We start from the raw sequence: 12,502 nt of genomic DNA, 5'->3' as shown, positions 1-12,502 counted from the left end.
TTCATTGTAACAGAACATATTTGCTCCAAACTTGGCTTTTCACCAAGGCATATGACTAGCTCCTGTAGCCTTTGTGCTTTTTTTGTCCTTAGCGCCATGAAACCTTGTTTGGTGCGCATGCGGTTTACAAATTTGTTGTAACATAACATAGTTAATTAAAACATTCAAATCACTGAAGCACAAGAGTTCATGCATGTAAAACAAACAATTAAGATACGCCAAGCACATATTGGGTTTTTAAGCTTAAAAAGGAGGTTCTAAAAATATTAGCCAGAGTCCACGTTCCTCAATGAAAAGAAAAAAAAAAAGAAAAAACAGTATGTTTCTTTCTTACAATATTTGCACCATCAATCTATGTTCAAATGAAGAAATAGTGAGGCTTATTTTTTGTTACATTTCATTCTTAATGTTTGTTTTAATCTATTACGGCTTGTTAATCCACATATGGTATTGTATATTCATACTTAACATGTAAAAAAATTAAATACAAAAAGAACTTTAGCGTGGCAACAGTTTTGCAAAGCAAACATACACCATCCTTGAATTGACAGCAGGGAACGCTATGAATAAATTGAACAAAGTTCTTTCAGTAGTGTACATAGGAGAGCAAAACGGTAGGTACTATTTAAAAATGCAATTATGTGCAACACATAAATGTGATGTGGGGGACAGGTGACTGGAAAGGGGAGGGAAATATTAGTGGGAGGGGGTGACGCATTACTGAGCATTAAAGAAGAAACTGGCCAGCACTGCAAGGCACAATTTAAATGAGCCATGTGTACTAGTGAGCATAATACAGATTGAAAAAATGCATTACAGGGAATAATGAAGAAGTCTTCACATACATTACTTAGCATAATGAAACCTAGGCAATCCCTTGAAAGACACTGCTGATAACACTCTTACTGCACAGTTTTAGAAAAAAAAAATCGAAACACAAGCTTTTCTATAAAAAGCATGTGAAACTCTTAGATTTTGTGAATGTGTGTTCTAAATGTTTTTATGTTAGAGTATCATGGAACATAGCAGGCAGATCCTTGAACAAAAACGGCAATATATTTTTTCAATAAGTACAACAAACTCAGCATCCAAGGTTAAAGTGTACTATAAAAAAAATCAGGTGAACATCATATAAAACATAGTGGTCATAATAACTAACACAGTGGTTTGTTTAGTACTGATCCAATTATGAATACAGTCTCGTTAAAGATGATGGCTAATACTGCATTGTTTGATAATGTTTTCTTTTGATAATTATGCTTGTGCTAATTTGTTCTACTACATTAAGTTATTTTCAGACAGCCTGGACTTCGATTAAGATTTTTTTTTTTAACCCTGACAAGACAGGTAAAACATGTCTGACCCCTACTGAGCAGGTAATACAGCATTCTTGTTCTTAGCTTTAAGTGCATCGGAATAAAAAAACCAAACTGACAAAATAAGTTAATCTTTCTCAAATCTTGGGAAACGGCAGTTCAGCCGAATCACTCAATCACAGATGTATGAGACAAACTCAACCCACACCTCTTTTCCTCCTCAAGAGTTTTTATCTGGCACACGACTCCTTTCAGAGGCAGGCTCACTGCAGACAGGGACACATACGTGATCTGCCTATACTGTCAAATCTAGTACCTCAAGTGATCACGTTATGTACAACTGTTGGTGTACAGGACAGTGGTTTTACACAGATGATACCTCCTTTCATAATGTCGTATGGTGTTGTGCTATTGTCCAGATCTCACAGACATCCATACATTTTGAGCTGAATGGGGGGGAACGGTGGGGGGTGCTAAACGGCGGAGACAGTCCTGCGCCGCAAGTTAACAAGTATGTCAGTCCCAGTACTGACTTCATTATGTTGAGAAATGTAGCATTTCTCTGAACAAGCTGCCCAAGAAATCCATTTTACTAACCACATGCAAGGGGGGGCAGTGGCCTGCTGCCATCAGCATGCTGGACTCTCCTTCACAAGTGGTTCGTGAAAGTCAAAGAAAATAAAAAGAGAAACACAGCTGGCGTGAGATCTCTGCTTTAGTATTTAATTAGGCCAGGCCCGTACACAAGTAAACAGGTAACATGTGCTTACACATTGTGATGGTATGTGCCTGCGACGTTTTGTGAATCAGGTCTTTTGATTGCCTAACATTAGGTGTTGCTTTTAAATTGTACACCATATACCCTCAAACTAGAAAAAGTACGACCCTCCTAATACCTCTGAAAAATCACTGGACACAAGCTATTAAATCGAAAGTTGGAACTGAGGAGAGACATCTAGTAAAGTTCTATTATCTGACTAAGGAACATATCTACAATTCTGAGAAAAAGACAGGTTGCACATTTTTATTTTATTTTTTGTAAATCAGACTAAACCAGCAAACAGATTGTTCACATGGAAATGGTGATTAATTATTCAGACCATGAATGCATTTTGAAGTTCTAGTATTGCTTGGAAAGCAACATCACGAATATGACGTTCTTAAAATATTACTAACACTGGACTACTAATGGGCTTGTACAGTTCAGCTCCTATGATTGGCTCATATTTAATGTGACTAACATATCTAATGTAATAAGACACTCACCTCTAAGCATATGCACAGATTCTGATACTAAATAGTTTGAATCTCTGTGTCCATACATAATCTCACTGCTGATGCATAGCCTGCTTTACACCACACTATCCAAAATAGTTGATAATCTAGTATGGATCTCCTACTCTTTGGAAGATGATACTCTATTAGAGAAATGCCCTGGGGAAGTCACTGGGTTACTGCCACTTGAGAAAACATGTTGGCTGGCTAAAACATATGAAGAAGCATGAATAACGGTTAATAATGATGCTGAGAACCGGTCATGCAGGTCTAATTTGAGATTTACGGGGATCCCTGAAGGACGCGAAAATGGACGGACTGTTACAGATTTAATTTCCGATCTCGTTTTACAGCATGTTCTCTCAGAACCAAAGGATAAACATTTGGATCTCACTATTATGCGGGCCCATCAAGTCCCTGCAGTACAGCTATCCAACGCAAGGTATCCTCGAACTGTGGTCGTCAACTTTAGCGACTTCCGTATTAAGGAACTTATTCTACAGCAAGCAATCAAGAGTAAAATCCACCAGATCCCCGGCAATTATGCCTTTAAAATCTTTTCGGATACGTCAGTCGCTGCTGCACACTGGAGGAGAGAACTGAAGGGGATGATCCACGCATTTCAAAAAGCCGGGGCCCCGGCTGGACTAGTGCAACAATCCTGGCTCTTCGACCAGTAGCACCCCCCCTCCCCAGCGCCTTGAGACCCTCGCGGGTATGTAGCACACTTTACAAATGCAGCGATTGATTGATTGATCTAAAGTAAAACTTTTTTCCCAGGGACATACTAAATTGATCCACACAGTGGAAGCTGATAGATCAGGACAAAGGGTAGGGGAGGTTGGGGGGAGGGGGGGTTAGAATCTTAAACATAAAATATGAATGAAAGGAGGAGCATGCATCAGGTGCCAAGAGGGTTGAGACTTTCCGGGAAGGGGGGGGGGATTTCATTGAGTATAGCGCTCTATTATTTTGGCACTTACTTTCCAGTTTCTCTGCAGCCAATGGCATTAGGGTGCCATGCCAAGGTACCCGATTAGGGAAGAAGGGGGTCGGGTGGCGCCGGATTCCCCAGACGGGAGGGCCCCAGGTGTTGGCCACCCAAAGAGTGGGGAAGGGGTGTAGGGGGAGGGGTCAGGAAGGGGGTTAGGGATACAAGATCCTTCATTTTCAGACTAAATATAGGTTTTCACAACACAGAATTACTAAAGTCTCTGGTACGGATAACTTAATTTGATCCAGGCCTAGGCTCACACCTCAGCTCATGCTTTCTGGTGGTTTCTGATCACTTAATATTTAGGCAATTCTTTATAAAAAGGTAATGGCAAGGTTAAACTCTTCATTAAAAATAATTTCCTGGAATGTTAATGGGTTAAATAATCGCGGAAAAAGGGCTGCAATCGAGGATAGAGTAAATGCTTTATACCCCTCTGTTATCCTATTACAAGAAACTCATATCCCTGTCAAAAAAGTAGCTGGCTTCAAAATGTTTAAAAGCTTGGTTGATTTTAAGGCTGTTGCCGCAGCGCCAGCTGATCACAGAGGTGTAGCGTTCTTTCTAGCTAAGAATCTTGGAGCTCGGGTACTTGATTTTCTTGACGATCCTAATGGGCGATGGTGCTGGGTACATTGCCTAATTGCCAAAGAGAGATTTATTTTTGCCAGTTTTTATGCACCCTTGATAGATGATCCGACCCCTTATCTGGAACTCTTTCAATCCCTTTTGCAACTCTCAGGCAAAATTATTATTGGCGGGGATTTTAATTTTCTGAAGAATCCATTTTTAGATTTCACTGTTAAAGGTAAAAAACAGCATAAACCTAAAGTCGCTAAGATTTTTAAAGATTATATTAAAGTGTTGATGCTCTGTGATCCTTGGAGAATAAGTGCCCCAAAGGAGAGAGTACACGTGCGTCTCCAGCCGCTTTAAAAGTGCTTCCCGCATTGATTTATTTCCAATATCCAAATTACTGCGCTTTAAAAATCAGTCGGTGAGACATTCTGGCTTATCTGACCATGTCACCCTAGTGTTGGAAGTTTCTCTTCTTCCAGATCATTCTACGTCCCAACCTAGAAGGTGGGTGTTCAACCAGCAGCTTCTCCATGAGAACGGTTGGGTACAGGTCTCTAAAGTCGAAATTAGTGAATTCTTCAAAAGTAATCGGGGGTCTTCAACTCCAGCTATGGTCTGGGATGCGTTTAAGGCCTCTTTCAGGGGTTTGGTAATTGCTAAGGGGGCAGCAGATAAATCTTACCAGGGACACCAGGCAAGGGCTCTGGAAGAAGCAGTGCAGAGGAGTCTGGTTATCTATGCCCAGGCTCCCACGGAAAATAATAGAAAATCTTTTGAGTTAGCTAAACTGGCACTGTCTAACAGTTTCCTCAAGAGGGTCAACATAGGCTATCAGACTTAAAGACAGAAGGCATATGAAGAGAGTAATTTTACAGGTAAATTTTTGGCCTGGCAAGCTTGTGACCAAATTGCTAATAATATGATACACGCACTGAGGTATCCTATATCTGGGGTTAGGCATACAGACCCCAGAGATGTGGAACAAATTATGTTAGAACATTATAGGTGAACCTATTGATAAACCCAGGATATTGATCATAGGGCCATTAGGGACTTCTTGGGGAAATTAGACATTCCTACTCTTGCGGAGGAAGACAGTGAGGCTTTACGGCAGTCATTTACAAAGTTGGAACTTCTTGAGGTCGTTAAGAATCTCCCCATGGGGAAGGCCTGTGGACCTGATGGCTTCCCGGCTGAATTCTACAAAAGTTTCATTGATATATTTATATCTGTCTTTAATTAATGGCTTGCTGAAGGGTGAGTGGATCCCCAACTCTTGGTATTCTGGGAATGTGGTCAGCTTCCCTAAAAAGAACAAGAACAAGGAAGATCCTAATGCATATCGCCCAATCTCTTTGTTAAATACAGACTATAAAATTATTACCAACCTTTGGCCAACGTGCTCAATAGGGCTGTTAATAAACTGGTGCACCCTGACCAGAATGGGTTTACTGCCGGTAGGCAACTTGCATCTAACACGCATTACTTAGCTGAGGCTCTTGACTATTTCGCTTGTAATAAAGTTTCTGCTATTTTCCTTTTATTAGATGCGGAAAAAGCCTTTGATTTGGTTGTATGGGACACATTGTTTGAAATATTGTCCAGATACAAGGTGGCTTCCCAGATCTCTGCACTAATTCAAAGGATGTATCAAGGCTCTAAGGCCAATATCATAATTAACTCCGCCTGTATTGGTCAACTATAAGTTTGACGCCAAAAAAAAAAAAATCCATATTTGTTGTTCCTACATTTTTGCTTTCCTTTACTTTCAAGTCTTTGATAAAAAATACTCTGTTTATGTGCAGTAGTTTATGGCATGATGTTGTATTGACAAGGATGTTGGCATTGTAACCGGATTGAAGTGTGGAAATTTGATAAAGTCAATAAACAGATTATTTTTTTTTTATTTTTTTTTAAATGGTGTACATTTGTACATGCAACGCCTAAACTATCTACCACTATACAGCTACCAGAAATGCTGTATCACACCCACGCATAAAAAATGGGGAACAAATTAAGAGAACATTCCGTTTGCCCACAAATTACTGAAAACGTGCCTTTTTTATGTATGCATTTGTATAATCGATTCGTGGGGGGGCACAACCTGTGCTTTCCTTTCTTCAATTCAAGCATTTTCTACACAGTGAAATCAATAATTTACATCAATATGTATGGTTGACAAAATCTCACCATATAAATTATGAAAAGCCAACAAAAAGTATGTATTAATACACTGGTTGGTCATTTTTCAGCCGAATTAGAAACCGTTATCTATGTCAGCAAAATCCCATTCAGAATGGACCTTCTTATCTTGATTCGACAACCCTTGAGCATACGTTTCAAACACAGGAGTGCAACATTTAACAGTGAAAATTGTTAAACCATCTCTTAAACGTTCACTCTCTTCCCAACCCCAACATAGAAGCACAGAATACGAAGACACCAGTCCTTTAGTCACTTGGGGCGGCATCAAAATCCTCAGGAAGTGATGTCACTCTCTCATGGCTATAACTGATCTGTACATGGGACTAAATTCAAAATGATAAAGCCGCGTTCCCTTCTTCACGCCTTGTGAAAGGTGTCGGGTAAGGTGTCTTACTTAACAACCACACTGATAACAGTGGCATTTTTTCAACGTGGAGTGACCTGTTTAATGAACTCTCAACTGGAAAAACGACTAAGTGGGGAATTTCCAGCAGTCCTGGTGTTAAGCTTTTAACTTCCGCTCATTCAATAGCCTTGGTGCATTTCACTCCAGGTCTGTATATCAAAGACCAAAATCCCTCGAAGGCCATTACTGAGCCGCAAAGGAAACGTTATCCATTCTCACCCAAATATATTATTTCAAACGAATGGACGGAATATAAGGAATCTATGAACGAAAGAGTACCCGTATATAGGTTACAACTTATATCAGGGTGAATACCGTCAGGACATGAGGGAAGTAACTGAGTAGCACACAATGTACACATGTTGTCAACTAGTAAATACATTACACCTGCTATCTCACTGTTGTTAGTTTCATTGCTCAGTGACACCAACACCACACTAACAGCTCCAATATTTAATACACGTCTGTGATAATGTTCAGGAATTTAAAAGACTCCCAGATAGTCAGCACAGGAAAGAGACTCAATAGAGTTCCTGCAAATTCCATCCCATATGGGGCCGACTAGAGTCAGATGTCTGAAACAATTTAGTGACAGGAAGAATATAGGGAACTGTACGAATCCGTTTTTTAAAGGCGGACACAGGAATGCAAGTACTGAGCTTCATCCGCAGAGAGCTGCAAACAGAGTGCATCATGCCTGCCGCGAGCGAAAAGGAGTTTTAAGTAAAGCACAACCCTGTCAGTAACTTGGAAGGCTGAGTAGTTATGGCGGGGCACCGCCTATATCTACGTCCTCAGGTGAGCTTCCAGCTGTGCTCGGGCTCCACTGCCCCTCTCAGTAAAGCTACCTATGGATCCACCTCCCTAAGCCACTAACACTAGGAGTCCATCGCCGCCCCCACCCAGGTGGCATCACCAACAGGTGTAAGCATGACTCACGGTTCCATGTTAAAGCTCGCGCTGGAGAGCAGCGCCGACTCCGCCGCCCTCTGCCTCCACGGACGCCACCTCACATCCGTGCACCTTTCCCCTGCGCGATGGCGTCATCCGGAGGCGTCAGAAGCTCCATCCAATGAGAAGCGGTGGCGGCGCAGCTGGAGGGAGTGCTTGAGTGGCCGGTAGGATGAAGCCTATGAGGTTCTCCTCCGCTCGCTGTCTTGGAAGCTCTGGTACTCCGGCGCCTGCTCTCAGTAAAGGGAGTCTCCGTTTGACGGGAGAGGGGCAGTTCGGCGCACAGCATAGCAGAGACTGTGGCGAATGAGTTATAGACATTTATGGACCACCTTAGTTTCTCAAGGCTCGAGAAAGGGACACAAAATTTATTCTTGTCCACTTCCATAACTCATAAGATTCTTGTGGCGGGGAGTTGTTTTTGATTCAGGGAAAGCCCATTATATTTTTTTTGTGGGGGAGAGGGTCTCAAGGGGCAGAGTTTGAAAAATTTAGCCTGACAGTCAACTTATACATTTTTTTTTAATCCACTACAAAGAAATTGGCATCAAGGACATAGTGACAGTAAATCTGTTGCAGCTTACTTATTTGGAAAGAGGTTGCATTTTGAAATATCTCTCTGGGTTAAAACTCCTGCTGCAGAGATCTTTGTGTGCCCAGCAATTTTGTGGGGATTATAATAGTGGTAAAATAACTTTAATAGTTAAAACAGTTCTGGGACACATCTGTGTTTTGTCCAGTCACAGTTTTGACTCTGTTGGAACGTAGCTCTTATAATCAAAATTAACATGAAATGTTAATGAACTAATGCATAATAATGCCGCATAGAAAATGTATTAATGTGTTTTACTAAACACGAGTCTGAAATGTGCCCACGGGGAGTGGCCACCAATATATACGGGGACTAATAAAATTGACTAATAATGAGTTATTGATGCAATAATCTATGATTTTGTATTAGTATTAAGAGCTATACATTAAGGTTTTGCTAATTAATTCACTAGGCCTTAGTTAGCATGAGTCAGGGGCCTAGCTACCCGGTTTCATATTAAACGTGTTTTTCTAACGTGCAGTATGCTGACTTGCTGAAGGACATGTAATCGTATTTTTCCAGAAGCTAGAAGATGAGTGTAACTGTAGTAGATCCGTTCTCATGAAACTCGACTTGCACAAGGAAACATTCTTGCTGAATGCAAAGGTGTTCTCGCAACAGGTACAAGGTCGCCTAAACTGGTATAGACAATGGAACCACTGACTGGGGATGCAAGAGGACCATGAGAATATGAAATCCTACTGGACATTCTGTCCGTTGGAGACGTCAATCACAAGAACCAATGAACTACGTGAGAACTGTTATGAGGTGACAATTTTGATAGTATGAGGAGAAAACTATTGGATGGAGAAAGTGGTGTGCCAAACCTGCCCAATTGGGAATTAGGGGACTGTACAACAGAAAAGGGATAAAAACCTTTTACACGAGGAGCCATTGGAGATGCCATTGCGAACCTTGCTATAACCCAGACACTTTGTCACTCTGCCTAAAGACTTTGCTGTTTGACTCTTCAAACCATCCCCACCCTTACCTTGCCTGTTCTATACTTCTCCTCCTTATGAGGGAAGTGTCCCTACTTACCCTGTCTTGCTGAACTTTGCTGTGTTTCCTGGCTGATGGCGGATCAACTGATGTCCTGAGGACTAAGACTGACTCTGTATGCTGACCCATTACGGAGGGTAACTATATGACGATGAAATTGTAATTGTCTGTTTGCCTTTCCTTGCTAGGTACCAACTGCTTTTTTTGACAGAGACCATAGTTAGATGTATTCAAAATTTGTGTTGCTAAATTGTTTTGCATGAAGCCCAACATGCCAATGCTAATTCGAGGGTAGGTAAGAAGTTCACTAAACGGACGCAAATAGACAAATGACTGAATCAATGCTTTGTTGAAAAATGCGCTAATGGTACTCTGCTAAGGTTAACCTATGTTGACGTCGTGTTATGTTCTAATGTTCGTGATCTTTGCTTTGATGAAATCTTATTTGAGTTGCCATATTATGACAATGCTGATGTGTTTCATGGTTTTGAGACTAATAAACTTACTAGTAGAATTGTAATCAATAGGGAATAAACATCCTAAAATCGTAGTAAACTGGTGTGGTTATTCATGACTGAAAGGTCATGGTGGCTTCTGAGTCTTATTAATGTTAGAGATTAATCTAATTGATTTGTTATGGTGAATATTGATGACGTTATTGTCTTATTGATTGACATGTTGATTAGTTATCTCGTCTTAAGGTGTCTTCAATCAGGGTCAAAAGATTCATCGGCCTAAAACGAGTCTCAGAGTGAATGAATTATCTAGATTGGGACACGTTAGCAGTTCTCTAAAATAGAGGTTTAATGTGTTGCTGCTAAGCACACCATGTCACATACAGATCACAGATTAGTATTTTATGTAGATAGGCAGGTGGACTACTGCTTTTGACACTGAGATCATTGTGTTACTTTCAGTTCATAAGTGCATTCCTTCTAGTATGGCTCGGTTACATATATACTAGCATCAAGGAGCTGTATGCCAACTAAGCTATGGGCATCAGAACCATACTGGACAGCTGTGAAACCACGGCCCTCATCCTCCTAGACCTCTCGGCCGCGTTCAACACTGTCTGCCACCACACCCTATGCTCACGCCTAAGCAATGCTGGAATCTGCGACAGAGCCCTGGACTGGGTCACCTCCTTTCTCACCGGCAGAACCCAGAAAGTCCACGTCCCCTCATTCCGCTTGGAGGCCACCAAAATCATCTACGGCGTACCCTAGGGTTCGTCCCTCAGCCCGACCCTCTTCAACGTCTACATGGCCCGCTCGCTAACATCGCCCGATCCCACAACCTCAACATCATCTCATACGCCGACGACACCCAGCTGATCCTCTCCGTCACCAAGGACTCTGCCAAGACCTACCTCCAAGAAGGAATGAAGGCCATCGCCAAATGGATGAAGAGCAGCTGCCTCAAACTCAATTCGGACAAGACAGAGGTCCTTATCTTCAGCTCCACCCCCACTTCACACTGTGCAATTGATGAATAGATTACGTCATTTTACTTTGCCACAGTTCCCTAATTAATAATTGTGATGACATATTATGCTGTCAGTGACTAGACTGATACATTTTACAGTTAGATGAACTCTGCAAAGTACCACCAGAGTCAGAAAATTATAGGCTATCTACGTAAGTCAGTTTGTCTTATGCATGTTAAAGCTGCTTTTTCAACATAAAAGCAATTTATTCGCATGAAAGTTTTTATGTGACTAGATGCACTCACAGGGGCAGGAAGTGACTGTTCAAGTCCTGGAATGCGTTAGCACCCCCAAAACGTGCATGTTTAAGGATGTTCAACTTCTCCCCAACCCCTTCCCAATCTGAAAAGGGTCTCACATTTACACCTGACAAGGGCAAGAGTAACCATTTTTAGAGAGTAGGAAGGGAGCTTCTCCATGGGAGAGTAGTGGGGTGGAGGAGATGTCAATATTTTCTCCTTGGAGGAAATATTGTTTTTAACAAGTAAACTTCATGAGCAGATATTCTCTTGAGCAAATAAATGCAGATATATTTACTCTTGCACAAATAGATTTTGCCGAAGTTTGCTAGGAGATGAGAAAAGTGCATAGTTGATGGGTCACTTAAATTGTATATGCAGAGTGGTAAGAGTGGGGCATGTTTTTTTGTGGGATATTTGATTTCTCGATCTTAGAAGCAGCTATAACCAATCAACATGTATGCCTGAATGCTGACTTGAGGGAAGTTCTAAATATATTAATTTACTTTTTGAGACATTTCAATGGTATCATTATCTAATCTTTGGATAATGACATGATGTAGCAAGTGCAGGTTTTCTCTGATGCCACAGGTGCGGGTAGTTTTGGCCTGCACTGGAAAGATAGGTGATATGTGGCGTAGTAACCTTTTTCCCGGTTATTGAGGTGGTGTGATGGAGGTAAGAGGCCAGCAGATAAAAAAAATGCAATCTAATGCTGATAATCACCGATTCATGGACTTGGGAAATAGGCATAAGGGGCAGGATGAAAGTGTTCTGAAACTTTGGTGAGTTTACACTATAAGGTGTTTGAAATTTAACATTTTGTTTAGAATCAGATACGTGCCAGGTGTGGATGGTAACATAGTGGGCACTTCTGTGGGCTGGTGCCGGCAGCAGATGCTGTGAAGGTCGCATTAGCAGTAGAGCCATGGGAAATTAGGAACTAAGGGTTATGGGTCTGGCAGAGAAACAAGTGGCTGCATCCACATTTGATACTTATCAGTAAGCCTGAGGAAAAAGCCTACCTAGTGAGGCAAAGAGGAGTGGGAATTATGGAGAAAAGGGAAGGAAGAGAAGGGATGATATGTGTTTCCCACTGTTATTCATTGACAAAAGTGTATCAGCTGTTACAATAACTGAGCAATTTGTGAGTATATGTCTTTACTGTGTTTCTGAGGATATGATTCTGCAGCTGGGGAGTTATGACAGCAAATGTTGGTAGGTAGGTAGGATAAGAGCTCGTCTATGAACATCACCTAGCCAGTACATGCATCTTCCTGGTCACACCATCTATCTGACCATGCACACATCAAGAACTGATGCAAATGAATGAACAGTGTTAAATAGTAATCCAAAATGGTCTCCCTCAGGCACCATTTTGTACTATTCATTTACTATTGCCATGTGCTCGACAAAGCTGACTCTTCATTGAACTGTGCAAGTTGACTTTTTTGTGA

The 12,502-nt window shown here is 41.3% G+C and overlaps 1 protein-coding gene across 2 annotated transcripts in view; it reads right to left on the bottom strand.

Annotated features, from left to right (window-relative positions):
- TMEM181 (transmembrane protein 181) overlaps positions 1-12,502 on the bottom strand; it is a 373,980-nt gene that overhangs the window by 245,760 nt on the left and 115,718 nt on the right. Inside the window, exon 1 of one of the 2 annotated variants that reach the window (XM_069234586.1) lies at positions 7,715-7,943. The exons of the other annotated variant lie outside the window; for it this stretch is intronic. Coding sequence (XP_069090687.1) covers positions 7,715-7,722 — 8 coding nt within the window. The 5' untranslated portion in view covers positions 7,723-7,943. Of the gene's footprint in view, positions 1-7,714; positions 7,944-12,502 lie in introns of those variants that run through there. 2 annotated transcript variants of the gene reach the window in all.

The sequence above is a fragment of the Pleurodeles waltl genome, chromosome 5 (genome assembly GCF_031143425.1).
Source record: "Pleurodeles waltl isolate 20211129_DDA chromosome 5, aPleWal1.hap1.20221129, whole genome shotgun sequence".
Classification (NCBI taxonomy): Eukaryota; Metazoa; Chordata; class Amphibia; order Caudata; family Salamandridae; genus Pleurodeles; species Pleurodeles waltl.
The sequence above is the reverse complement of the archived record's forward strand: the minus strand, read 5'-3'. Positions and strand labels throughout refer to the sequence as shown.